The following is a 26,295-nucleotide window of genomic DNA, read 5'->3' on the forward strand; positions in this document are numbered from 1 at the left end:
ATTGTAAATTAACCTAAATATGTATCATCCATTTTTCGAACAAAATAATATCAGAAATAAGTTAGAAATTCATTGCAGTACCTTTTAATGAATATTTAAAAAAAAATTTTTACGGAGGTAGGATCCCCAAAATTATAGTTAAAATTTTTTTTTTCTCAAATTATATTAAAATAGTTTTTTTATGTTTTTAAATAGACAAAAAAAATAAGAAAAAAATATATATTATAAATCAGAAATATGCCAATTTTCATGAGGCATGATATGCCACATGCATCGATTTCAAACCTTACGAAACTGAGAAAGGCTTGAAAAATATTTATTTTCTCTAGAATCACTTGTCGTTTTATTAATCGATGGATTAAACAATTCTATTCCATGTAATGGTGTAAAAATTAAAGACGAAGACAATCCTCCAGTTGCACCACTAGATTGGGCAGATGCAATTTTTTTCTTTGGAATATTTGTTTTTTGTTTTGTTTGATATTTTAATTTTGTAATATTTGAATTTAATAAAGCAGTATTTTGATCTGTAAATGTGTAAAAGTCTTCGTTAGTATTGGGACCAAATGGCAATCTATTAATTTGCTTTCTTAATTCTGTTATTTCTGTTTTTTCTTTTAATTTTCTATATCTTTTCCCTCCTCGCTTTCTTCCTTTTTTTTCATCAGGAATAGGTAAAATTTTTTTTTGCTTCATAGGAGGTGGCTCTTGCAATTTTATCAAATGATTTATAACATACTCACGTAATAATAATCCATATTGCCCTTCTCTATACTTTTTAAAATAATCAATTCTTGAGGCTAAACTACATTTGCCTGCCAATAAACTTATTGCTTTTTTTTTATATGCGTCTGGAACACTTTGAACAATTTCAGACGTACTTAAAATTCCTACACCAAAAGTTTTGTTAACATTACTAAGTCCGAGTGTTGATTTTTTCGAATTACCAACAACTATAAGATTTTGAGATGATGTAACAGATAAATTTTTTAATGACCCAAGACAACTAATTAATCTAGCTGTTAATGCACTACCTAATAACATAGTTAAATTGGGGGCTAATAAAAACATTTTATTTTCTAAATAAATCAATATCTTTTGTCTATTTTCATTTAATTCTAATGCTTCATCACAAAAAGACATGCAACTTTTCAATAAGTGATCTGGTAATTTGATTCCTGTTGTCATACTTGATGCAACAACAATGGCCATAACAGTAGTATTAGGAAGGATATCCGAAAAATCGATATTTTTTATATCACTTTCATTTTTTATCCTACTTACAACACTTATATATTCTAATGGTGTATATACAATTGAATCTAATTCTGGGAATTTTGTTGAATATATATCTTTCAAATATTTATGTATGTTTAATATTTCTGTATCTATTTTTATAATTAGTTCAATACATTTTTCTATCAATACTTCTTCATCATTTTGGTTATTATCATCCAATGGATTTTCATCCTCATGACTATGTTTTGCTTTTTTCCGTTTTATATTATTTTCATTTTCGTCTTCATCTTCTTCTGTTTCCTTTGTTCCTTCTTCATTTTTTAACTTTTCAGCTTCTTCTTCAATAATATAATTTTTAATATGATCCATTGTTTTTAGAAAATCGTCATCATAAAGCAATTCTGAAATTTTACGTTCACATTTTTTTTTTTTATCGTTTAAAAATTCTTCGATGGCATCAACGATTTCTTCGTAATCATCTTCTTCCGCATATTGTTCTTCGAAATTTATTTTTTTTATTCCATCATTATTATTGTTAAAATCATCTTCTTCCTCTTCTTCTAAATCCTCAAGATCTTTCAAAAGAGTATCTGCCAATGTTGCCTAAAAAGTAGAGAAAAATTGAATATATAATTATTTTAACACTTATGATTAATAGTAGTATAACTATGTAACAAGTATGCCGAATAAAGAGTGGTTGGAAATACGTTTCAATAATAGCTACATGCATATATAATATGTGGATGCATAGTGTATCCCAAGTACGTCTAAAAATAAATTTATATATAAAATTACCATTTTTATGTGTTTTTAAATATATGCGCTTGAAAAGTAGGAGTAATATATGCTTGTCGCAACTCCATTAAATATATTATTGTTTATCTCTACTGCATACGCATATATGCAACATGTATATATAATTAAATATATATATAAGGAGAAATATATAAATCCTATTTCATTACTTATTTTATAGGTAATACAATTTTTTTCTTCTACATTTTATATGAAAAAAGTTATGTTTTTCTTTTATTAGTATTCACTTTTGCATATTATTTTGTTGATATTTATTTTTTTAAAGCAATATTGTTGTGAATTACTTGTTTTTTATTTTTAAAATTGCTAATTTGTTTACATATACTTTAAAAAAAAAATAATAATAAAATGCATAATATAGTAAATGCCATTGCATATGTTTAAAAAAAAAAAAAAAACCAATAAAAAAAAATATTTTTCCATACCATAATAAATCAAAATATTAATAAATTTAATAAAAAAATATTAAAACAGTTTATTAAACAAAATAATTAAAATATTCATCAAAATATTACTCAAGCTTTCTCGAAAAAATTATAAAAATTTTCTGAAGATAGAAGCAATTTTTACAACTTCTAAAAGTATGTTTTCTTCAATTCAAATAATTATGGATACTTCATAAATTTTTATGTAATAATAATATTTCCTTTTGATGACAAAATAAAAAAACATGCTACTTTATGATATATAAATCAGTTAATAAATATTTATGTAAAGACGAGGATGCATAGAGGAGAATAAATATATATAAACCATGTATATCTATATAATTTAATACATATACATAACATACAGACGTATAGTATCTTCGTACTATCGAATTGATATATAATTAAAAAGCATATATGTATATCCTCATATTGAGGTGAGGAATTACATGAAAGGCTATAAAAGTATCACCAAAAATTTTATATTCATTCCTTAAATCGCAGTACACAATGAAAGGCCAATCACAAAAAGCAGAAGTAAAAGTTATGCATAGAAATCCCGAGGATTACAAAAATAACACAATGAGGTCAAATTTTATGCATGTGAGAAACTTTGATAAAAACATCCATCTCTTTCAAAGAGAAATCGAATATAAAAGAGCTTTAAATGCAACAAAGATGGACAAAATTTTTGCTAAGCCTCTGGTTAAATGCTTAGATGGGCACGATGACTCTATTAGAAGTATTTGTGTTTCAAATAAAAATTTAACAGATTTGTATAGTGGTAGTTGTAATGGATTTATAAATATATGGAATATATTCGATGAAAAATTAATGCGAAAATTAAAAGCACATGAGGGTTTTGTTAGAGGCTTATGCATTAGCCATGATGAAAAATATTTATTTAGCTGTGGTGATGATAAATATATAAAACAATGGGTTATCGACAAAAATAAAAATATAAATGAATTAAATGAAGATGATACAACACAACAAAATTTACATAATTTAGATTATTTAGAAGAGGAAATTGTTCCTAAAAAAATTTATGTATGCAAAAGTGTACCTAATAGTATTGATAAACATTTTTCTGAATCACTAATAATTTCAGGTAGCCAAACATTAGATGTATGGGATTATTATAGAAACAATGCTATAGCTAGCTTTGATTACAATAGTGAATATATATATTATGTCAAATTTAATTATTCCCAAAGGAATTTAGTTGGTTTAACGTTATCAGATAATTCTATAGGCTTAGTAGATATAAAAAGCAAAACCCCTATTCAAAAATTATTTTTAAAATATCGAAGTAATTCATTAAGTTGGAATAATATGAACCCAAAACAATTTATTGTTGCAAATGAAGATTCAAATCTTTATACATTTGATATTAGGTATTTAAAAACTGCATACCTTGTTCATAAAGGTTTTGTAAATGCAGTTTTAGATGTAGATTACTCACCAATTGGAAATAAATTTGTTGCATGCTCTTATGACAAAACTATAAGATTATTTAATAGTGATGAACCTCAAAGTTATGATGTATATCATACTAAAAGAATGCAACATGTTCTATGCTGTAAATATACATTAGATTCGAAATATATATTATCAGGAAGCTCTGATATGTGTATACGAATATGGAAATCGTGTTCTCATGAACCTTCGGGTGTACTTTCCAATAAAGAAAAACAAGCCATAAATTATAGAAATAAATTAAAAGAAAAATATTCATCATTAAAAGAAATTAAAAGAATCAGACAACATCATCATGTACCCGCTTTAATTAAAAGTATGTCCGATAAAAAAAAAATTATGTTGGATGCCAAAAAAAGAAAAGAAAAAAACAGAATACAACACTCAAAAAACAAAGATCAATTACCTATCCCCGAAAAAAAAAAAATATTTGTCACGGAGCAGTAATTCATTTGTCTCTTTTTGGCCCATACATCAAATCGGCCACATATCACTATTATATCAATTATATTTTTTTAGCTGTAAAATTAAATTTATTAAAACAAGTATTTGCCTTTCCCATTTTATTACATTTTTATTTTATCCATTTTTAATTTACCTTATATATTTTATTTTTTTTGGTGTAAATATTTTAATTAAAATATTATTTGCTTAACAAATTCAAATTAATTAAATTGTTTAAATTTTATTTCAAAATTTAAATAACTATTTCATAGTTCACAAAAAAAATCCAAAGCAAACATTAAAATATTCGATATAATAAAAAAATCTGTAATTTTTATTACCCACTAAAATGTAAAGCTTAAGTCCATTTTTTATATATGCTAAATATGGATACATATATATGTTGGATTCTAAAAATATCTTATCACATATAATTCAACAAAATATATATATACGGAGTTTATAATTTTGTTTTCAATCCTTTCTTAAATGTTTCATAAAATCGTGATATTATTTAAGAAGCTCCCCAAGTCGAAATTTAAAAACCATCTATTGTGGTTACATCGTATCTACAATTACGAAAAAAAATATAAATCCATTATGTATTCATAATACTACATACAATGTATATATATAATATAAGAGAAATCAACCAATAAGAAACAAAATTAAGTACATGTTATTACATACAAATGAATTTTCACTAATGCAATGTAAATAAAATAAGTACCCATTTCATTATATTCATTTTAAAGTCGAAAATGTTTTCTTCTTTTATGTCATTCGGACTGCAAACCAATACTTCATTAATTTCCTAAGGAATCGGGAAAAAAACACATGAATATATATGGAATAAAATTTATAGAGAATACATAAATATTTTTTTATAACTATGTCGTGTAAAGTGGTATATATTTTTTTTGTATTTCATAATTTATCAATTGTCTTATTCTTTGAGCTTACTTTATTTGCAGAAGATATACTAATTACAGATGAAAAGAGTTCCTTCAAAAATTGATACACATATTTTCTAGCATTGCTATCTCTAGTTAGTAAATTAATCACTAAAACTCCTTTTTCATTTATAATATTTTTAATACCCGTAATGACATCTTTATTTAAAAGACTTATATGTGGGCAAGTTATGTACAGTTTTTGTCCATTTATATTTAAGTATGAATTTTCAGAATTATTCATATCTACAAATATGATGTCATAATATTTTTGATGATTAAAATTTTTTATATATTCATAAGAATCATTTATGATATAACTTGTCACATGTTTGTCATTACTAATTTCTTCTTTATCATGAAAAAATTTATATAATTTTTGAACTGTTTCATCAATTTCTACTATATTAAAATTTAAATTAAAATCGCAAAAAATCGATTTAATAATATTCGAAAGCACATTTGTTCCTCCTCCTAATATACATATATTTATTAAATTGTTATCTTTAGCATAACAATTATTTAGTATAAAGAGAAAAAAGGTACAACAAAAATTTACATGATATTGACTTGATGATTCAATATATTCAAAAACTATTTTTTCATGTTCATTTAATTTGTTTGTTTTTTTTTTCTCTTTTGTATATATTATTTCAGATTGAACAGTTAATGGATCATAAGAGAATATCATTTGTCTTTTATAAATTTCTTTATTTTGGAAATATTTTTTTTTTTCTTCTGTATTTTTTTTTATTAGTTCAATTGCAAGTTTTTTAGCATCATCATAGGTTATTTTATTATTTTTTTCTTCACACCCTACATTATTATTCCCCTTTTCACTATTACTTGGATTTTTGGTACTATTTTTTGCCGTTGATTTTTTCTTATTTTTTCCATTTTTCTTTGTTTTATTATCTTCAGATGTTTCAAAATTATCAGAAATAAATTCGTCTGTGACTAGTACATCTCTTATTATAATATTAGAGCAGTAGTTTGATTTTTCATGACATATAATTTTGTAATTTTTAATGTCTTCATTTAAAGCCATTATGGGAAAATTTTTAGAGTTAGGAAGAGCAAGTTCATTTATTATTTTATTTAGTTCGTTTTTAACGGATTTTAAGAGGATAGAAACTGAATCTTGATTTTCGAGGATACCGTCATATAAATTTGAAGCATTAGAAGTATCCGCAGAGAATTTCGAAGGATTTGAATTAGAAATTTTATTTTCGCTAACTAAAGAATTTTTATTATTTTGAATATTTTTAGTATTGTCACTTCCATTTAATAGATTATTTGAATTGTCTTCCCTTTTCTCATTAGATTCAAGTGTATTGTTTATTTCACCACCATTAATAGATTCATTTATTATAAAATTAGACCGCATCACGAGTAATAGCCTTTTTCCTTTAATTTTTGTAGCTAATTCTTCATTCCCTTCAGAAGTTGAATATAATGAATGAAACTCGTAGCCAAAAGGGACAACTATAACGACTGTATTATACACAGGTTTAAGAACATTAGAATCGTAAACAATAATATTATATTCACATTTGTTTATATTTTGATTATATATATCTAGAATTATTCTCTTTCCTTTTTTAAATGAATGAAGATTTAAATTGTCTCTAATCTGACGTATTTCATGAGGTAATTTCCATAAAGATATAATTTTAGAATCCTTATTTTCAAAATCACATAACTTCATAGTATAATCTTTTAATTTTATATTTGTTTTATAAAAGGAAAAAACAAATGGATGATATCTAAATTCATTTGTATTTTTTTTTATCAGAAATGGATTTACATCAAGTTTTATATCTGCATTATATATATTTCTAACAACTTCTTTAATTATATAATATTGAGCTAATGTTATTATTATAAATATATCACCTTCATTCATATACTTAAATATAGATTCAAAATAATTCTTTGCATTATTTTTACAAATTTCTTCTTCACTTTCATCACCAGATATATATGCGTCTAAAAAAGCTTTATCAAAAAATATTTTGAAATTTTTTTTTTTTTGTTGTTTTTCAATATCTAAACTTTCCAAAAAATTTTCAAAGCATTCTTTATTATTTATATCAATGTTTATAAATTCCATCATTTTACCAAATTTATTTTTCATTTTATTAATAACCACATCTGAATAATCTATATTTATAATGCTATCAAATCCATCTTCAAAAAATTCATAACTCAAATTTGAATTACCACACCCAATATTTACTAATAAGCAATTTTTGTTAACTCCTTCGTTTTTCAAATTTTGTTTGCCTTCTTCATGTTTTCGTGGACTTATAACACCAGCATCCCCATTTTCACCATCACAATAACTTAGTCTCTTTCTTATACACTCATATATAATATTTTTTATGTCTTTGTATGATCCATACCATTCAAAATTTTTTTTATCAAACGCCTGGAAAAAATTATTCCAGTATTCTCTACTTCGAAAATCAGAAAAACCTGCGGGTAATACTTCCATTTATGTGGGTATTATGCCTTTCTTCCGTTACAAATCTATGGTTGTATATATATACCCCTTAAATCTTATTACATACTACAAAGTATTTCTACGTATATAATACACTTCTATTTTTGTACAAACCAAACCAAGACAAACGAAAAAATAACTCGAATTTAATTTGCTTTTTACTTCTCCCCTTTACCACTAATGGGATAATATGTGTTGTTAATTGGTTTCGCTCACTAGCTAATCAATATTTGCTACTTAGCTATTTTGCTATGTGTTATTTTCAATTATTTTGTACTATATATATGTTACTCTTCTGATTAAAATCATTTAGAAGATATATATTCGATAAAATCAATTAAATATTTAATTATAATCTTACAACTTGTGGAAGAATGCTATTTTAAAATGCAAATTTTAGATGGGAAAAGGATTTAATAAATTCTTAAAAATATTACAAAAATAAACCAAATAAAAAAATGAACAAATAAGCTATTAAAATTATTTTACAGAAAGTTATTACAATTATGTATTAAATACTCATAATCAAATTATAGTATAGCATCAGATTTTTATAATACTGATGTTGAAAATATTTATTCATACTTTTTTAATGTAAAACCGGGTGTTATATATATATATTTTATTCATTTGTATTACTAAAAAGAAACTACAAAATACTACAAATAATATATTTTCATTAAACCTGTAAATATATAATATTTGGCATACTTAAATAACCTAAGTATTATCTATCCATTTAAATGAGCACATTTTATGAATTGGCTGCAGTAGCATAATCTAACAGTTTTTAATTTTGACTACATTATTTATACATATAATTTACGCATGTAACGAAAAAATTATGTTTATAATTTTATCTTAATCCCAAGCTATAAACTTTTCAACTATTATAAAAATAAAAAATTTATATGCCTATATATATATATGTATGTATGCATATATGATATGTATTTTTTTTCCACATTCCCATATGCAATTGTTTTAATATAAAAAAACTATTGTTCACATTTGCATGTCCCTGAAAATTTATTACATATATTTTTATGCATAATTTTTCATTTTTTTTTCAATATTTTTGTTTATTGCGTAATTAGCATTCATTCGTTTCACTAATAACAATATTAAAAATGTATTAAAAATGTATTAAAAATGAAAAGATAGTAAAAAGGAAAAAAAGGAAAACATCTCCATATAAATAACGCTGTTTTAATATAGAAGATGATATTCCCAAGATCATTTCATTTTCAACGTGAAAATATTTAAAAATAAAATTTTATACTTTAATACAATTTAAATGTTGAAATACATTTTTGTGTTTTTTTTTTTGTAAAACTTTGTTACTTTTTGATTTGACCATTTTATTTTTATGGTATAATTTTTTTGTATGTTTTTTTTATTCCATATTTTATTTCTTGTGAAATGAAAGCAAAATGTTGCCATTGAGAATTTTGAGAAAAGCGCGCAACAATAATTTAATTTTTAAACGAAATATATTTACACAAATATTAAGAGGCAACAAAAATAATAATAAAGTAGCATTGTTTCCATGGGAAATCGGTAACAATAAGTTCTCTGACGACATACCTTTTTATTTTCGTGGACGACGAAATATACACCTTTCAAGAAGGGCATCTAATCAAGACCCTTACACAGTACTAGGATTATCAAGAAATGCTACTACAAATGAAATAAAAAAACAGTTTCGCTTATTAGCGAAAAAGTATCACCCTGATATTAATCCCTCTCCAGACGCCAAACAGAAAATGGCTGATATTACAGCAGCATATGAATTATTATCTGATCCTAAAAAAAAGGAATTTTATGATAAAACAGGAATGGCAGATGATTCAAATTACAGTAATCATGCTTCATCAAATTTTGAAGGTGCATTTTCTGGATTTGGAGATGCATCTTTCATGTTTACAGATTTTGCTGAAATGTTTACAAACATGGCAGGAAATAAAAATAGTTCAACGAGAGGGGAAGACATACAAACAGAAATAACATTAAAGTTTATGGAAGCAATAAAAGGATGTGAAAAAAATATAAGATTAAATGTAAAGGTATCATGCAATAATTGCAATGGGTCAGGGAAAAAACCGGGTACTAATTTAACAATATGTAAAGTATGTAACGGTTCAGGGGTTCAACGAATGGAAAGAGGCCCAATAATCATCGGAGTCCCATGCCGAACCTGTTCAGGTAATGGGCAAATTATTAATAACCCGTGTAAACATTGCTCAGGTAGTGGGGTAAAATTTCAAACAAAAAATATAACATTAGATATACCACCTGGAATTAAAAAAGGTATGCAAATGAGGATACCGAATCAAGGCCATTCTGGTTATAGGGGTGGAAAAAATGGTCATTTATTCGTTACTATTAATATTGAACCACATAAAGTTTTTAAATGGATTGATGATAATATATATGTAGATGTACCTCTAACAATTAAGCAATGTTTATTAGGAGGTATAGTAAATATACCAACACTTAATGGAAATATGGATCTTCTTATTAGACCTAAAACTTATCCTAATTCTGAAAAAGTTTTAAAGGGTAAGGGCCCATCTAAAGTCGATTCGCATACTAATGGAGATCTAATTGTTAAATTTAGTCTAAGCATCCCAGAAAAATTAACACAACGACAAATCGAGCTCATCGAAGAATTTAACAGAATAGAGCTTAATCTTCCCAACCCACAGGCCGCTAATAATTCCAACAATAATGACCAAAAAATTAATATAAACAATTATAACAAAAATGATAATACTAATACTACTAGAAATGGTAGTGGAAGTAATGAGAATAAATATTCAAATAATTATTCAAAAGATATTGATGAAAATATTCCTAAACCTCCCAAATCTGCTATGTACAATAAAAAAATCTCAAATTTTGAAAATAAAAATGATTCTAATATACCTATACCACCATTACCCCCCAAATCAGGTGCATCTAATACTTTCAATAGTACCACCGGATCGTCCATGAATAATTCTACTATTCATTATGAAAATACATATAATGGGGATGATGTGAAAAAAAGCAAACATTATACCTTTAATAATAATGAAGAAAATAATAACGAAACTGGCCGAAGCCAAAATAAAAACAGAGATTCTGAAAATTTATCAGAATCTACTTTGTCATCTGCAAAAAAATGGTTTATTGATAAGTTGAAGCCGACGAACTAAATCAACTTAAGTTACTAATTTTAATCGCTTAATTAGCACAAATTAAATTGTATTAAATATACATATGTTTTTTTTAATTTTTTTCCTTCTTTGTTTTTATCCTTTTTAAATTTTATGTGTATACATGTATATGCATATTTATTCTATAGAAAATTAATTTTCACCTTTTTTAAAAATTATATTTAAAAGTTATATAAACTTAAAATATGTTAAATTATTAGAAACATAATACCAAAATTGTTTAGACACATATAAAGCAGTACTTGAATACTGTTTTGATCTCTAAGGGGAGGTGGATTTATTTCAATTGAAGCAAAAATTTAATAATAATAATTAACAAGTTTATGAATAAATATATGAAAATGCATACATATAAATTATAAAAAACAAAATGAATAGATAAACAAATTATTAACTTGTGTTTCGATGAAAAATTGTTTTATGACGGAAAAATAGAAAACAAAAAAAACATAAAACATGAAAAATTTACTGATTACACACATTTATAATGCATTTATGCAATATAAATGGAGTAACAGTTAAGAAATATAACTCAAAAAACAGGTGAAAGAAATATAATAGATGACAGAAGTTGTAAAAAAAGAAAGTGATAAACCATTATCAATAAAATCATGGAAAATAACACCCATAGCATCATTTCAAAGGTATTTGGATTGAAAAAAATATATATAATATAAAGCATGCTAATGTATTTTTTATTATGTCACATTTCATCAATAAGAAGAAACAACTGATATATAAAATTCAGTACAAAGATTAGCATGTGTATTTATTTGTTTGTATAAATAATATATTCAATATACACCTTATATAGAGATGATATAAAAACCAAAAAACCGAAAAGTGATACACTCATAAGATAATCAAAGTAGCAATCAGGGTTTCTATACCCACTATGCAAGATAGATAAGAAAAACCCATTTATATCTAATGTTATAAATTTTTTTCCTTGTTTAATTTTTTCAATAACTTTCTTTGCTGCATAATCTGAATTAAGAGTGGCTGTCATGTCTTCTATTTTTTTTGTAATAAGTGGTTTAGTCAAATTTTCTTGAGCATATCCTGGTGTTTCAATTGATGGTAAAAAGGCATTTACAATATGAATATTAAAATGCTTTAATTCTTGATCAAGTATATTGTTATATACCCACATACACGATTTGCTCATCAAATAGTAAGAATAACCATATATAGGATATAATGCTCCCTCTGAGTTTATAAACACAATCATTCCTCCTCCTGGGCGTTCATTTTGTTTCGAAATCTTATTATTTTTATCCTTTTCATTAGATTGAATCTGGTCACTTTTGATTACTACTTTTTTATTTTTCATGTGTAAAACGGCCTTAGATATAAAATCGATGTTTCCATAAATATTTGTATTGATCGTGTTAAGCAAATCGCTCAATTGCAACTTTTCATTTTCATTAGTCGATACGTAAGCAGCATTGCATATAAGCACGTCTATATTGTTTATATTGTTTGAATTAAGTTCGTCATTTTGTATTTTTTTATTTATGAAATTAATATTATTTTCATGTATATTATTTGATTCATCTTCATTCTCATCTAAGCTTTTATTCATTAATACATTGTCAAATGCTTCATTAATTGATTCTTTTAATGCTAAATTGCATTGGATTATATTTATTTTAGCATTCACACCTTTTTTTGCCACTTCATTTGTTAATATATTTTTTGCTTTCTTAAGTTTATTTACATTTCTCGCTAAAATAGATACTGTATGAGGTTTTTCATGTAGTATTTTTTTGGCTAACGAAAGCCCAAATCCTTCGGAACCACCTAAAAAAGTTATAATTATTATGAAAACATATGTCAGTCTATATATGATAAAAATATAAATGTAAAAAAATGGACTTCATAAACCATTCTTATATTAAAATTCATATTTTTTATTATTTCGCAATGAACCTATAATACAAACATGCTTGTTCCTAAAATTACACTTTAACAACACACTCTTATGATTTTCAAATTTATATTTAAATAATATATAAATGAACCCTAAAACTGTTAAATATGCAACGATAGCAATATTGATATTTTTGTCTAATGGCATCCAATGATTTACAACTCGTAATAATATTAACAATTCAAAATATATATATTTCTTAATAATATAAATCATTTTTTGTTGCAGTTTTTTCAAAGGGCTAACAATGAATATATTAAGGAATACAATTTATCAAAAAAGAAACAAAAAACGTTACAATACTAATCTGTGTATATTCTTTTACACATTTGTGATATTATTGTTCCTCTCACATTAAAACATAACTGTTATGCGCCCAAAGATGGTGTAAATGCAAAATGGGGAAAATGTATGCATAGATCGAATATCCCTTCTTATTGTGTTTGTATTAATATTTTCGCATATTTTATATCTTTAACTTTTTATTATGGCTTGTATTCAGACTGATGTTTTAATTATACCAATGAACAATATATTAAATTGCCGCTATTGAATTTACTACTCTTTTTGCCTATTTTTCTTTACCATTATTTTATTTATTAAATATATTTTTTAAGCATACACATATTTTGTGTGCAATACTCTTGGTATTTTGCTGATTTTTACTGTATTATATATGTGAAGGTATAAAATAAAATATGTCCTTTCAAAAATTGCAAAAAAACAAGTTATATATATAATGCCTTATAATTACATAAAAATATACACATTTTTGGAACTTATTTATAATCCATATTTTTATTTTATATAACCATAAAATATAAATTTTTTAAACTTATATAATGATATGCATAATATTTGTATATTAAAGTTCTGTTTATACATAATGTGGAGTTGAATTATATATAATTAATATGATCAGTCACCATTACACAATTTATACCTACAAAAGTTATCGTAATACATTCAAAAATTGTATTACGATTTATTTAGATAGACTATGCTTGCCCTGAGTAGTGAATTCTATTTATTCCCCCTTTTTAATCATTCATTCAATTTATTGCTACACCAATATTATCAATCATATTCCCATTATAAAAGCCATAATTTAGATATAAAAAAAAGACCCTTAGAAAAATTAAACCGTATATATATATTAGGACTGTATATTAGGATATCCATGGCACAAACTCGACAATTAGGATAAATTGGAATATGTAAAACAATAATATCATTATTTCTATTTTCTTAAATATAGACTCATATACAATGTACACATTATTTTTTCAAATATTACAACTGATAAATCAGTCATTGAGTTATTCGATGAATAATTTTTGAAAAAGAACTAAAAGATAGTTAAATTTGGTTATCAAAATATATTGTTGATTTTTTTTTCGAAATATTGTACAATATGCATGAATTTTACGAAAAAAATGGTACATATAAAATATGTAAATTAATTCATGCATGAAATACACTAAAAAAATGAATTAGTGATAAATAACTAATGAAACAGTGATATGAGTTGTTATGACTGAAAAACTTTAAAGAAAGAAAAACTAAACATTGATCGATATAGATGTATAGGTTTCTTCGCATCTTATTCTTGGATAGTTTCTGTTGCTAGTTTGATTTCCTTGATCAAGTAGCGACAGTTATCAACCAAGAGTTTGCTTATGGGTATAGTCTCAATAATAGTGTAATTTTTTTTTATCTCATCCATGTGAGAAGTCATATATGCTTTGATCCTGAAAAAAAATTCATTGAGCTTTACTTTTTCTATAATATCAAAATTTTCAATATTTTCTTGAGAAATATATTCTTGTCTTAGCTTCATAAATTCTTCAGCTGATAGCCCATTCATAATCGTTTTAGCAGAATTTGCAAAGGCAGATACTCTTAAAGAATCTGTATTATCAGTAATTTTTAAATTAATAGAATAATTATATACTGGTATATTATTTTTATTGCACTTAGAACAATACATAGACTCTGAAACATTTTCGTCCATATCTTGTTCACCATCTTCTATAACCGTTGCTACCATTTTTTTGTTACAATTAGGGCAGGCTGAATATACAGGTATTGAATTGTATATGTGATCTATAAACCCAAAAGTTGTAAAAATTATTCCCTTTCCGGATAGCACTTCTTCATTTGCTAAATTAACATTTTTTTTAATTTCCTGTATAGTTTTTTGTGATTCTAAATTTAGCATATTATTATTCGAAGTAGAAGTATTCAAATTTATTGTATTATAAACATTTTTTTTATTATTTGCCCACCAATTTTTTAAAGTATATGCTTTATCTAATTCTGGATCTATTTCTACTTTTGTTTTGGGATGCGATTCTAATTTTTTCCCTTGCCATTCACCTACTTTTAAGCATTTAAAACATATAATACAATTTTCAGTTATATTCATTTCTTCCATTTTTACAGCGCTTTCACCCCAAAGTGTTACATTAATAGTTTCATTTGTTTCATCAATTAGCATCAAATCCTTTTTTTCTTTGTATTGTCCAGTTTTTTTAATAAGGATTTGATTTAGCTCTTGAAAACTTAATACTATTCCTATTACATCTACTAAAGTTCCTGTATTAATATTAGCTTTTATTTCACTAATTGGATAAAAATTATAAATATATTTTGGTATATTCATATCATTTTCTTCTAATAATTCTAAAATTGAATTTTCATCTAAAGTTATTTCACAATCATGTTTTAACGTATTAAATTTTTTATTAGCGCTTTTTATATTCCCTTTACTTATTTTATATATTTTACCAACTTCTAAATAATCATACCATTTGTCTACCGCTTTCCCAAAAAAATTTACCTTTATTTCCCCAGATTCATCACATAATTCGATGTTAAATACTTTCCCTTCTTTATTACCAGTATAAAATTTTCTTATACTATCTTTTGATTGAACTCTAGCTTTGATTATCCATTTTGTAGAATATTGTGACAATTTATTTATTGGCATTAATATACCATCATTTATTTTTATAACTGCACTATTTGGATAAGGATTACATTTTCTGTTATTTCTATTCAAATTGTTTTCTTTTAATAATTTTGTTTCATTTACTTTTTTTTTCTCATTTACATCATCAAAGTTGCTTAGCGTTTCATTTGTTTCGTTCATGTAAATCATACTGCCATTCATGCTATTTGAACAATCTTCGACACTTTTCATATAGCTACCTTTTTTGTCACCCCGCTGATTAAAGTTAGAATTGTCTGTTTTTTCATAACTGTTACATCGAGTTCTATCAATTTCTAAATCAGTGTTACGAGTATTTCCATTATTATTTATTTCTTTTGCCAGAGTAGCTCGTTTTCTTTGTTCTATCATCTCATCACTTCCACAATTTCCCTTTTTAGGAATGTGAATATTTTCTTTTTCTGCTCCATATATACTACCTCCCATATTCATATTATTATCGTTATGAGAATTATAATTATCGACACTTCTTTCTCTATACATTGCATTTTCCTTTGTACTTTCGTTTAATCTATTATTTCCATTTTTTATAAAACCATTATTATTATCTCTTTCGTTGTAATAATTGTTATTTCCCTGAAAATCACCTTGCCTAGTTTCCCCAGGCATCATTCCAGATTTATTTCGCCCGTAATTGTCCATTATATTTCCTTCTCTTCTTTCGCTATATCTTCCGTTGCTTGATTCATATTTATATTCTTGGGATCTACTTCTTTCGCTCATCTCAGATTCAAGTGGCAAGGAACCTGAGGATTTGGATTTTAAAAATCCTTGGTCTATATTTTTCTGATAGCTATTGTTATTACTATTTCTATTATTATCGCCACTATAATATCCAGAATCCCCCATTTTGTGAGCATGCATATCATATTTTCCAGTTTGGTGTGCATTTGGATTTATATTGATGTTATGAGTTTGGCTCTTATTACTATTATTGTATTGAGCATTTTCATAAGTGCGATTTTGGTCATAACTCGTTGTATAATTTCTATTATTGCTATATTCCGAATTAAATTTACATGCATTTATATTTTTTTCTTGCATTGGTAATCTTCCATCATTTTGACTAGTTATATTATTGTTATAATTTGGGTACTCATTGTATGGTGCTCTCGATCTATTATTTAGCCCCATATTGTTTTTATCATCATCATCCCTATTATAATAATTGTTATTTTCATTATTATTATGGGGATTATTGTAACCATTTCGCCCATTAGGGCCATATCGTGAAGGATCTTCTCTAAAGTTCATATTTTCTTTGTTATTATAAGGTTCATTATATCCACCTGACATGTTATTTTTAATGGGTGTATCTTTTGTTATACTCATATTAGGATTGCGATAATTCATTTCATAGTTTTCATCATCTGTCTTATTATAATTCTTTGAACTTTGCCAATTATTATTGCATCCTTTGTTATTATTTCCTCTATGCATATCGTCATAGTCATATGGTATGGTGTTTCCTCTTGGATTATTCCCATTGGAATTGTTTCTTTGGCTATAATCATTAGGGGGGTTATTGGTGTATTTAGGATAGTTGCCGTTATTGTCATTATTATTGTTATTATATCCTTCGCCTGCATAACTACTTCCATCCCTAGTTCTATTGCTAGTTGGATGACGCTGATCATTAGAACCACCATAATCATTTTGTGAATTTAAAAGCAAATAAGATATACTTTGTAAGTGGTGTTTTTTAAATAAATCTTCTATATCAAAACTTTCAATATTTAAATAAATTGTAACTTTTTTTGCTAAAATAAAAAGCTTTCCATAATAATTTGTTATAGAAAAGTTCTGTATTCTAATTACTTTTTTTACATAAGATATTGGAGGATCCATACTTCCATTATTTTCGGCACCTAAATGGACAATAGCATAATATTGTGGTGGAATACTTCCATCAATTACTTTTAAAAATACCTGACTCCCCCCTGCATTCATTTGACTAAAACATATTAAATTCACCTCAGAGTTTATCCATCTTAATGCTTCAGGTGAATTAGGCTCTGTAAAAAACTTGTATATAAAATTTGGTGTAGCCTTCGATAAAATATCTTCGTTCTTGTTCATTTTGTTCTCTATTTAAAAAGCATTAAAAGTACGAGAACAAAGAAAAAGATATATTTAAAAAATTCATACACAAATCCAATACAATCAATATGTGTATGGCAGGGTCTTCATCAAACACCTCCCTCCTAATTACTTTTACCAAAACTTTAATTATTTTCCTTGTATTCTATTCAATAAATACAAATTTACATTGTTAACATGCCACTTTTTTCAAATAATAAATATTTATGCAATTCTTTTGTTTTTTAAATTAACTATTAGCTAGAAAAAATCGAAATAAAATAGATTAATGTGTTGACGAAAAAATACAAAAGAAAAAAATTAAAATAATGGGATAAAAAATATGCCTTTAATTGTTTTATACATATATTTATTTTTTTTTTTAAATTGGTATATTTTTTCAATCAAGCATATAAATATTTATATGAAAAATTCCTTAAATGTATAAAACAATGTATATTAGCCTTTATATTATTTATTTATCATTTTATTTTGTTTTACATCACTTTGGCAATATGTACGCAAAACATGAATGCATATACACATGATCAATGCATTTTTAAGCATATGCTCCAAAGTAAAAAATAATAAAAAGAACAAAAAATTTTTTTTTATAATATTATTTTACATTTATTATATAACTTATAATATTTTTTAGTTTAGTGTTTGTTTCTATATCTTAGGGATAATGTAATGGGAATACCCTCGAACAATTATATTTTTTGAATATATAGAAGAAATAGTAAGAAAAAAAATAAGAAGATAAAGGCGTTTACCAATATACATATATTTAACGCATCCAATTAAAATCGTCTTAAATAACTATAACAATGTATCCCTTTTTTCGGTTTTTAAATTTTATATGGTATCCATAAAATAATAAATAAGCACATAGAGTTTCATATTTTTAAAAGACCAGTTTATCAATTTAAAAAGTTAACTACAAGTGTATGCTTTCATCAAAATTGCACATAAAATTTTAAATTTAATAAGCCTATAAAAATAAATAAATGAATAACTAATGTTTACAAAGCTATGAGTAAAACGTGGGAAAATAAGCAAGTATATTTTTTTTATTTGTACATATTCTCACATACATATATTTATTTATAATACTTATTTTTCTGAAGACAATATAATGTTTTTTAATTTTACTTTATTTGTTATATACGTAAATATATATATGCATGCAAATATTGCCAAATGCTTCATCAGTTTTTGTAAGGTAAATTATTTATAAAAAAAACTAACAATTTATGTATAATATAATTGTCTTCTCTCATAATATATGAATAAAAGAAATATCATATAAGAATAATCATTCCTGCACACATGTATATCTGTACAGTCATTTAACATTATTTATCCTTTACACACACACTATTTTTTATTCACATATAGAACAACTATTTCACAAATATATCGTTTAACCTAAGAACGATAAAACGACCAACACATCGAACATACTTAAAAAATCCAGTAAATGATAAGTTGGATATAATAAATAAAAAATTACAAGATATAGGAATTTGTCCTAAAAATATCGAAGAGACATTTATTAAAGGTACAGGAAAAGGTGGGCAGAAAGTAAACAAAACAAACAATTGTGTCATGATAAAATATGACCGCACCAACGACGATAAAATAGTTATTAAGTGTCACAAATATAGGTACGTAATTTTTCAGGGGAAAACAATTATTATTATTATCTTTTTGTATTTATATTTTTCCCTTTACATTATTTATATCATTTAAAAATTACTCTCGCTTTATTCAGGTGTTTACAGCAAAATCGAGTATATGCTCGCGAATTATTATATGACAAAATAACCTCAATCAATAACAAAGCCAAGGAAGATATTATAAACCAAATAGAGGTAAAAATTAAATGGAAAAATAATATATGAACATATGAATGTACATATAATACATATTCATCCATGTGAAATGTACACATTTTTATAGAAGGAAAAAAGGCAAATTTTGAAATTGACTGAGGCGGAAAAGAATAAGTCAATCAATTACAAAAAAAGAAGATCAGAGATAAAAAGTGACAGACAAAAACATATAAAGTACGATAGTGATATTTGATGAAATGCATTCAGCTCATATAATAGTACTAATTAAGGAATGCAAACAAAATATAGCCTTAAAAAGGTCAAAACATATTATACATGCTATATCTACATATGTAATATATAATGCAAAGATGTTATTATATTGCAATTAAAAATGGGAAAGACCCTAAAATAACATTTTTAATTATATAATTAAAATAAATCGTATTTTTTCCTTTTTTCATAATAAATTGTAAAACGAATATAAAATATATTAAAACATAGGATAAAGAAAAATTATGTTTAGTTTGACTTTAATTTTTTAAAATATTATTTGTTTTAATGTTGTGGGCATCATCATATTTTTAATATGGGAAATTATGCCTCCTATATATTATGTTAATTAAATACTGTTATTATTTTTTAGTCCTTTCATGTATACCAATATTTTGATATTTTATTTTTAAAAAGTATATTAAATAAATAATGAACCAATTTTTAAACAAAATAACCATGAAAAATTACTAAATTAATTTCATATGACAAATGTTATTATAATGCTCGTATTATAAAAAAATGTCATATATATGGCTCATATATTTTAATATATATGGCATATATGTATAATATTTTATTACGGGAAAACAAACAGAGAAACGACAGCGAACGGTTTTTTTTGTTTAATAATATATATATTTTTTGCTTGCTAATTTATATTTTCTATACGCTTAAAATTGTATTTTTAATCTCTTTAATTTCTGCGTTTTCACATAATATATTTTTTTTGCTGCTATAAAATTATAAGTAAACTTAAACATGATAGGCCTTTAATTTTAATTTTTAAATATATTTTTTTTTATACGTGGATTTTTCATTATATAAATAGCAAGTTTTGTTTATATATATATTATATATATTAACGCGTTATTTACCCATTTAAACATCCATGTATTCTTTCATTCATCCAATTTTTAATTTTTACTTATTACTTTTTATTATACTTTTTTAATGAAACGCTATGGCGCTTTCATAATCATGTTTTTAAAACATACTTAGTATATGAACGATAAAAAAAATATATATAACTACGATGCACTGAAAAGCATAATAATTAGATGCATTTTGAAGATATAATATTATAAATCAAAAAAGAATAGAATCATTTTATGCATATACGCGCACGTATCTTTACTATTTCAAGGTAAATATTCAATTATATAAATATATTACATTACATAATTACGCTAACAATTAGCTATCTACAAAGCAGGGATATATAAATATATATACAACAAATCAGTAATATATACATGGTCATCAACATAATCGTGATTGATAAATACGAACAGACGTATTGAAAATAAATACGAATGCACTTATATGAATGTGCGTATATATGTATTAATTTTTACGAGTAAAACCGGTATAAACGTAAAAATATATTAAAATACAAAAAAATTTATAGCAAGACTAATATTTGCAAGATAAATAAAAAAACGAAAACACATGATGGAGCAAGACGATCAATTCGAGGAATATGACAATATTAATAAACCATATGGCATAAAAAACATATACAACGTAAAAAAAGAAGACGTTATTGTTCAAGATGATATGAACATAAATACCAATTCAAGAATAAATTTTGATAACAATGAACAAGTAAATATATATATTGAAAATAGTGACTTAAATAAAAAAACATATAATTGCTATACATGTAATATACAAATATATAATTATTCTTTTTTTCGATATCATTTTAAATCGGAATGGCATAAATATAATTTAAAAAGAAAGTTATTAAATTTGAGTGCAATCAATGAGCTAGCTTTTAATGAAAAGGTTACCAATTTAAAAAAAATAGAAGATGAAAATGAGAAGGAAAAAAACAAAAAAGATAAAAACGGGTCTAGCAATGATCATAAAAAAAAAGAAAATAATAAAAACAAAAACAATAACAACGGTAATAAACAAAAAAAAGATAAATTTGGTAACAATCCAAATAATAACAACACAAGTGGAGCGAAAAAAGTGATATATGCAACAACGGAAGATTATTTATTAAAAGCCAATGTAAGTTATGATAATCCATTAGTTTGCTTTTTTGATAATCGAATTTTTAATACTATTGAAGAAAATATTAAACATATGAATGAAAATTATACTTTTTATATTCCTGATATAAAATTTGTGACAAATTTGAAAAAAATTATTTTAACAATAGGGAAAAAAATATATGAAGAAAATATATGTATTTACTGTCTTAAATACTTTAAATCCGTTAAAGCATTACAGTCTCATATGGTATGTAAAAGTCATACTAAACTTCATTCGGATTTTTTTTCTTTTATTGAAAAATATTACGATTTTTCAAAAACATATGTTGATTTGTTAAATAAATATATTGCAAATAAGGAAGATAAAGAATTAGTTCTATGCATGTTGCATAAGAACAAAAATAATTTTAAAAAAACCATCAATGGTGAAAAGAAAGAAACGAAATTAACTATAAAAGAAGATGAAAATGAAAATGGTGAAAGAAAATTAAATGACAACCAAAATAATACATCCCATGAAAATTATAATGCAGGTTATTTATCATCCGATCATAAAGAGACTAACATTAAAAAAAAAACTAGTAGACACAATTCTGCTGAGCCTATAATAAAATATAACGATATATCTGATAATTATAACAGTGATAATTCTGATGATTATAAAGTTAAAGAAGAAGAATTAAGTAAAAGCATAGATCATAACATGATATATGAAGTGCTAGAACAATTTGGATACATAAAACCAGAGTTAAATGAATACAATAATTTAATATTACCAGATGGGTCAGAAGCTATTAATAGAAAACTTGCATACATATTTAAACAAAAACTACCACTGGAAAATAGAGAATCAGGAAAATGTGATAAAATAGATGTATTAAAAAAAAAGAAAGAGAATATTCAGCACTATCGTAAATATAAATATTATGTAGATGTGATGAAAAAATATAATTTAGATTTAAATGTGAAAACAAATAATTTAAATAAATATTATAAAAGTGAATCTATTTTTTTTCTGTAGCCATCATGCTGTACATTCTTTTTTGCATTTCCATCCCTCCTTACCAACAACAGGAGTAGTATGCCTGTGCAATTTTAAGATATCTCCATTCTTTGAAATGGAATAATTTTTTTTGCAAGGAATATATACATACAAAATATGTTTTTGTCTTTTTCTAAACATTATAAATTTGTATGAATAAAAAATACCAAATAATCTTTGCCTCGTTTTACCTTACTTTTTATTTATGTATTCCTATGCATGTTATTTGCTTGCTTCATGCGGCTTTAGAGAATATTTGCCCATATAAAAAGTTTCTGTAGTATCTCGTTTGTTGGATTGGCAAAATATTCGTTTTTGGTTATCCATTTTTTTTGATTAGAATAAATTATTTTTGCATATTTCTTGCCTCCTAAATAAGATGCAATATCTACCATGCGAATATGCTTTATGGATATTTTAGTATTTTCACTAAAATTTTTAATTCGTAAGATTTTATTTAGCTCTTTATGCAATCTATCGGGCATGTTTATGCAATTAGAAACACCGCCAACTAATATGATATTATTGAGTAGCACTTTTCTTAAATCAATTGGACATGAAGAAACAGCTTCAAATATTAATTGACTCAAAGAAATTATATTTTGTTTATAAAAATTTCCTGGCAAATGGGCTAAAAATTCAGGCTTAAAATATATTTCATGACTTAATATTTCTCCTTTTGGATCTATATATATATTATTATTATATGGTATTTTATATGGCTTTATTATACCATTACATTCAGTCAAAATTTTTATATTATTATCTATATCTAGACTTACATAACTATTTGATTCTTTATAATCCTGTATTAATATATAATCAATATAGTTGTCATTAATTTTCACAAAGTTTGAAATATAGTTGCTTATTAAATATCCATTTATTTCGCTTATTTTTGCAAACTCCAAGAATGTTCCATTATTTTCAGCAACAGGAACAATTCTGCTAGCACTTTCACCCAAATCAACGACGAGAGCTTAATATAAAAAAAAATAAATTGCCCATAAACATAAGTTGTAACAAATAAATAAGATTTGCACATTTAAAGGAATTCAATTTTTTTTGGCATTTGTATCCTAACCTGTTCTTAATCCATAATAGTAAGATGCCGCGAGTGAGTTATAGATAAAAGATATCGAACAAAAATCATGAATTTTAAAAGCCCAATTTAGCAAGTTTGTTGCATATAATTTTTCAACCATCTCGGGAATGATCACCAACAAATTGTAATCACAAGTGTTAATATTTAATTTCTATTTTAAAGGAATGGGACCAAAAGCGAAAAAATTAAATTAAATTAAATAAAAATCCAAAGCATTATTAAGCCATATAGTAAATATCGAGTATTTAAATTCCCTTGTGTGACAAACTATGCACATATCCATATATATTTTTTTATTTATGAAATAATACCTTTATAAGGTGGTTATACACCTCCAGTAAATGGGGATATTGGTTATTGCTCAAGGGGTGCCGAGGATCTGCAAATACAGTATTGGCATTCACTAATTCCTCATCTGAAGAATAATTTAAATGTTATACTTAGTATATAAAGACAATAATCGTGAGATATACAAATTTTTATATTTTTCCTATTCTATTTATACTATAATAATTTGCATAACCTTTAGTGGATTCGCCATTTTGGGCTATATTATATTTGTTATGTCCATATTTTATTAATGTATGCTCCTCTATGGCATCATAGCCAAACTATGTTTTAGGGGTATATATATATGTATAAATTTTTTGCAAATGCATAACAATAAAAATGGATACAGTGCTACTATAGGCATGTATAATTTTTTGAATATCAAATGTAAGTATTCATATGAATTTTTTTTTTGTTACTTTTACTATTTTTGACTTCGTCATTTCTTTTCTAAAAAACAGTAATTAAAAAAAAATAATCGTGAAAAATTGTAATTAATATAGATACTAATCTTAATAGTGTAATTATAATAAAATGAGGCATACTCTATGTATATGCAAGGCATCTCAAAAGTGGGCAAATCATCCGTAGCGAACCCAATCTTTATTTTCCTATTCGTATTAACAACGAAAATTAATAACACCAATTATAGACATACATATAATATGCATATGACATATCCATCTATTGGTTTAGTCCTCATTATAGGGGGAATTTTTTGATAATAAATAAAATTGCAGCACATTTTGAAAAAACATACTTTTGTATACGAAACAAAAATTGTTTATTCATTTGTTTGTTTAGTTATTTTTTATTGAATATGCTTTTTATACCATGTTCCTGGGTCCATAATAATTACGGGGACATTTTTCCTCTCCTCGTGAACTTCCATTTTATATTAAAAAAGTTTCTTGACATAAAATGGTAACTATTTAATTAGCATATGCCAAAATAAATAAAATAAAGGAATTATGCATTGTGGATATCATATTATTGCAATAATTTGATTAAATTTTGCGTTAATCTGATCATATGTAATTGCAATTTCCTTGCTAGTATATATTTGTCTTTTTTTTATGCATATATTATTTTATGCTCAATATTTATATATAAGCTATTCATAGGATATAGAATCAGAGGATAGATAAAGTATGTGCTTATTGTTATTATTAATTATTACCTCTCTTATATCAATTTTTATTTCATTTTTATTTTAATCGTATTTTTTACTATTATGACTAATATATTTATTGATAAATAATGGAAAGTTAAAAAATATTGTCCACATAATTTATAAAAAACAAAATGAACATATAAAATTTTTTTAAAGTTTAACATTTCGAAAAAAACTCTTAAAAAAAATGGAATAATATAAATTTAATAAGAATAACATATATAAATTTGTATGTACTGCTTTAATCCCATTTAATTTGTAAAGAAATAGAATAATAAATAATAAAATAATGCACTAAATAGTGAAAATTCGTAATAATAAATCGGATATCAAAATTAAACACAATTAAAAAATATGGATATGCTATAAATCTATATTAATAAATATATATGAATAAATATATATAGAGAGAGTTA

The 26,295-nt window shown here is 24.6% G+C and overlaps 9 protein-coding genes across 9 annotated transcripts; 4 read left to right on the forward strand and 5 right to left on the reverse strand.

Moving 5' to 3' along the window:
* Positions 1–279: 279 nt before the first annotated feature.
* Positions 280–2,037, reverse strand: PVVCY_0800700 (U4/U6 small nuclear ribonucleoprotein PRP31, putative; the record flags this gene model as incomplete). The annotated part of the gene is made up of 2 exons (XM_037634218.1): positions 280–1,842; positions 2,035–2,037. 2 exons carry the CDS (start codon positions 2,035–2,037, stop codon positions 280–282), a joined length of 1,566 nt encoding a protein of 521 aa, XP_037490354.1.
* Positions 2,038–2,993: 956 nt separating this feature from the next.
* On the forward strand, positions 2,994–4,409 carry PVVCY_0800710 (protein SOF1, putative; the record flags this gene model as incomplete). The annotated part of the gene is made up of 1 exon (XM_008626879.1): positions 2,994–4,409. One exon carries the CDS (start codon positions 2,994–2,996, stop codon positions 4,407–4,409), a length of 1,416 nt encoding a protein of 471 aa, XP_008625101.1.
* Positions 4,410–4,900: 491 nt separating this feature from the next.
* Positions 4,901–7,856, reverse strand: PVVCY_0800720 (conserved Plasmodium protein, unknown function; the record flags this gene model as incomplete). The annotated part of the gene is made up of 3 exons (XM_008626880.2): positions 4,901–4,975; positions 5,137–5,220; positions 5,370–7,856. 3 exons carry the CDS (start codon positions 7,854–7,856, stop codon positions 4,901–4,903), a joined length of 2,646 nt encoding a protein of 881 aa, XP_008625102.2.
* A 1,442-nt stretch (positions 7,857–9,298) lies between these two features.
* On the forward strand, positions 9,299–11,065 carry PVVCY_0800730 (DnaJ protein, putative; the record flags this gene model as incomplete). Its single annotated transcript, XM_008626881.1, has 1 exon — positions 9,299–11,065. One exon carries the CDS (start codon positions 9,299–9,301, stop codon positions 11,063–11,065), a length of 1,767 nt encoding a protein of 588 aa, XP_008625103.1.
* A 790-nt stretch (positions 11,066–11,855) lies between these two features.
* On the reverse strand, positions 11,856–13,235 carry PVVCY_0800740 (conserved Plasmodium protein, unknown function; the record flags this gene model as incomplete). Its single annotated transcript, XM_037634219.1, has 2 exons — positions 11,856–12,889; positions 13,019–13,235. The coding sequence occupies 2 exons, from the start codon at positions 13,233–13,235 to the stop codon at positions 11,856–11,858; spliced, it is 1,251 nt and encodes a 416-aa protein (XP_037490355.1).
* Positions 13,236–14,622: 1,387 nt separating this feature from the next.
* PVVCY_0800750 (replication protein A1, large subunit, putative) lies at positions 14,623–18,111 on the reverse strand (the record flags this gene model as incomplete). Its single annotated transcript, XM_008626883.1, has 1 exon — positions 14,623–18,111. One exon carries the CDS (start codon positions 18,109–18,111, stop codon positions 14,623–14,625), a length of 3,489 nt encoding a protein of 1,162 aa, XP_008625105.1.
* A 1,138-nt stretch (positions 18,112–19,249) lies between these two features.
* PVVCY_0800760 (peptide chain release factor 2, putative) lies at positions 19,250–20,202 on the forward strand (the record flags this gene model as incomplete). The annotated part of the gene is made up of 4 exons (XM_008626884.2): positions 19,250–19,336; positions 19,513–19,781; positions 19,889–19,988; positions 20,077–20,202. 4 exons carry the CDS (start codon positions 19,250–19,252, stop codon positions 20,200–20,202), a joined length of 582 nt encoding a protein of 193 aa, XP_008625106.2.
* A 1,472-nt stretch (positions 20,203–21,674) lies between these two features.
* PVVCY_0800770 (zinc finger protein, putative) lies at positions 21,675–23,249 on the forward strand (the record flags this gene model as incomplete). The annotated part of the gene is made up of 1 exon (XM_008626885.2): positions 21,675–23,249. The coding sequence occupies one exon, from the start codon at positions 21,675–21,677 to the stop codon at positions 23,247–23,249; it is 1,575 nt and encodes a 524-aa protein (XP_008625107.2).
* Positions 23,250–23,515: 266 nt separating this feature from the next.
* PVVCY_0800780 (actin-like protein, putative) lies at positions 23,516–25,597 on the reverse strand (the record flags this gene model as incomplete). Its single annotated transcript, XM_008626886.2, has 7 exons — positions 23,516–24,249; positions 24,355–24,526; positions 24,687–24,790; positions 24,899–24,986; positions 25,125–25,155; positions 25,251–25,316; positions 25,539–25,597. 7 exons carry the CDS (start codon positions 25,595–25,597, stop codon positions 23,516–23,518), a joined length of 1,254 nt encoding a protein of 417 aa, XP_008625108.2.
* Positions 25,598–26,295: the final 698 nt, after the last annotated feature.

This window comes from Plasmodium vinckei (assembly GCF_900681995.1).
Source record: "Plasmodium vinckei vinckei genome assembly, chromosome: PVVCY_08".
Lineage (NCBI taxonomy): Eukaryota > Apicomplexa > Aconoidasida > Haemosporida > Plasmodiidae > Plasmodium > Plasmodium vinckei.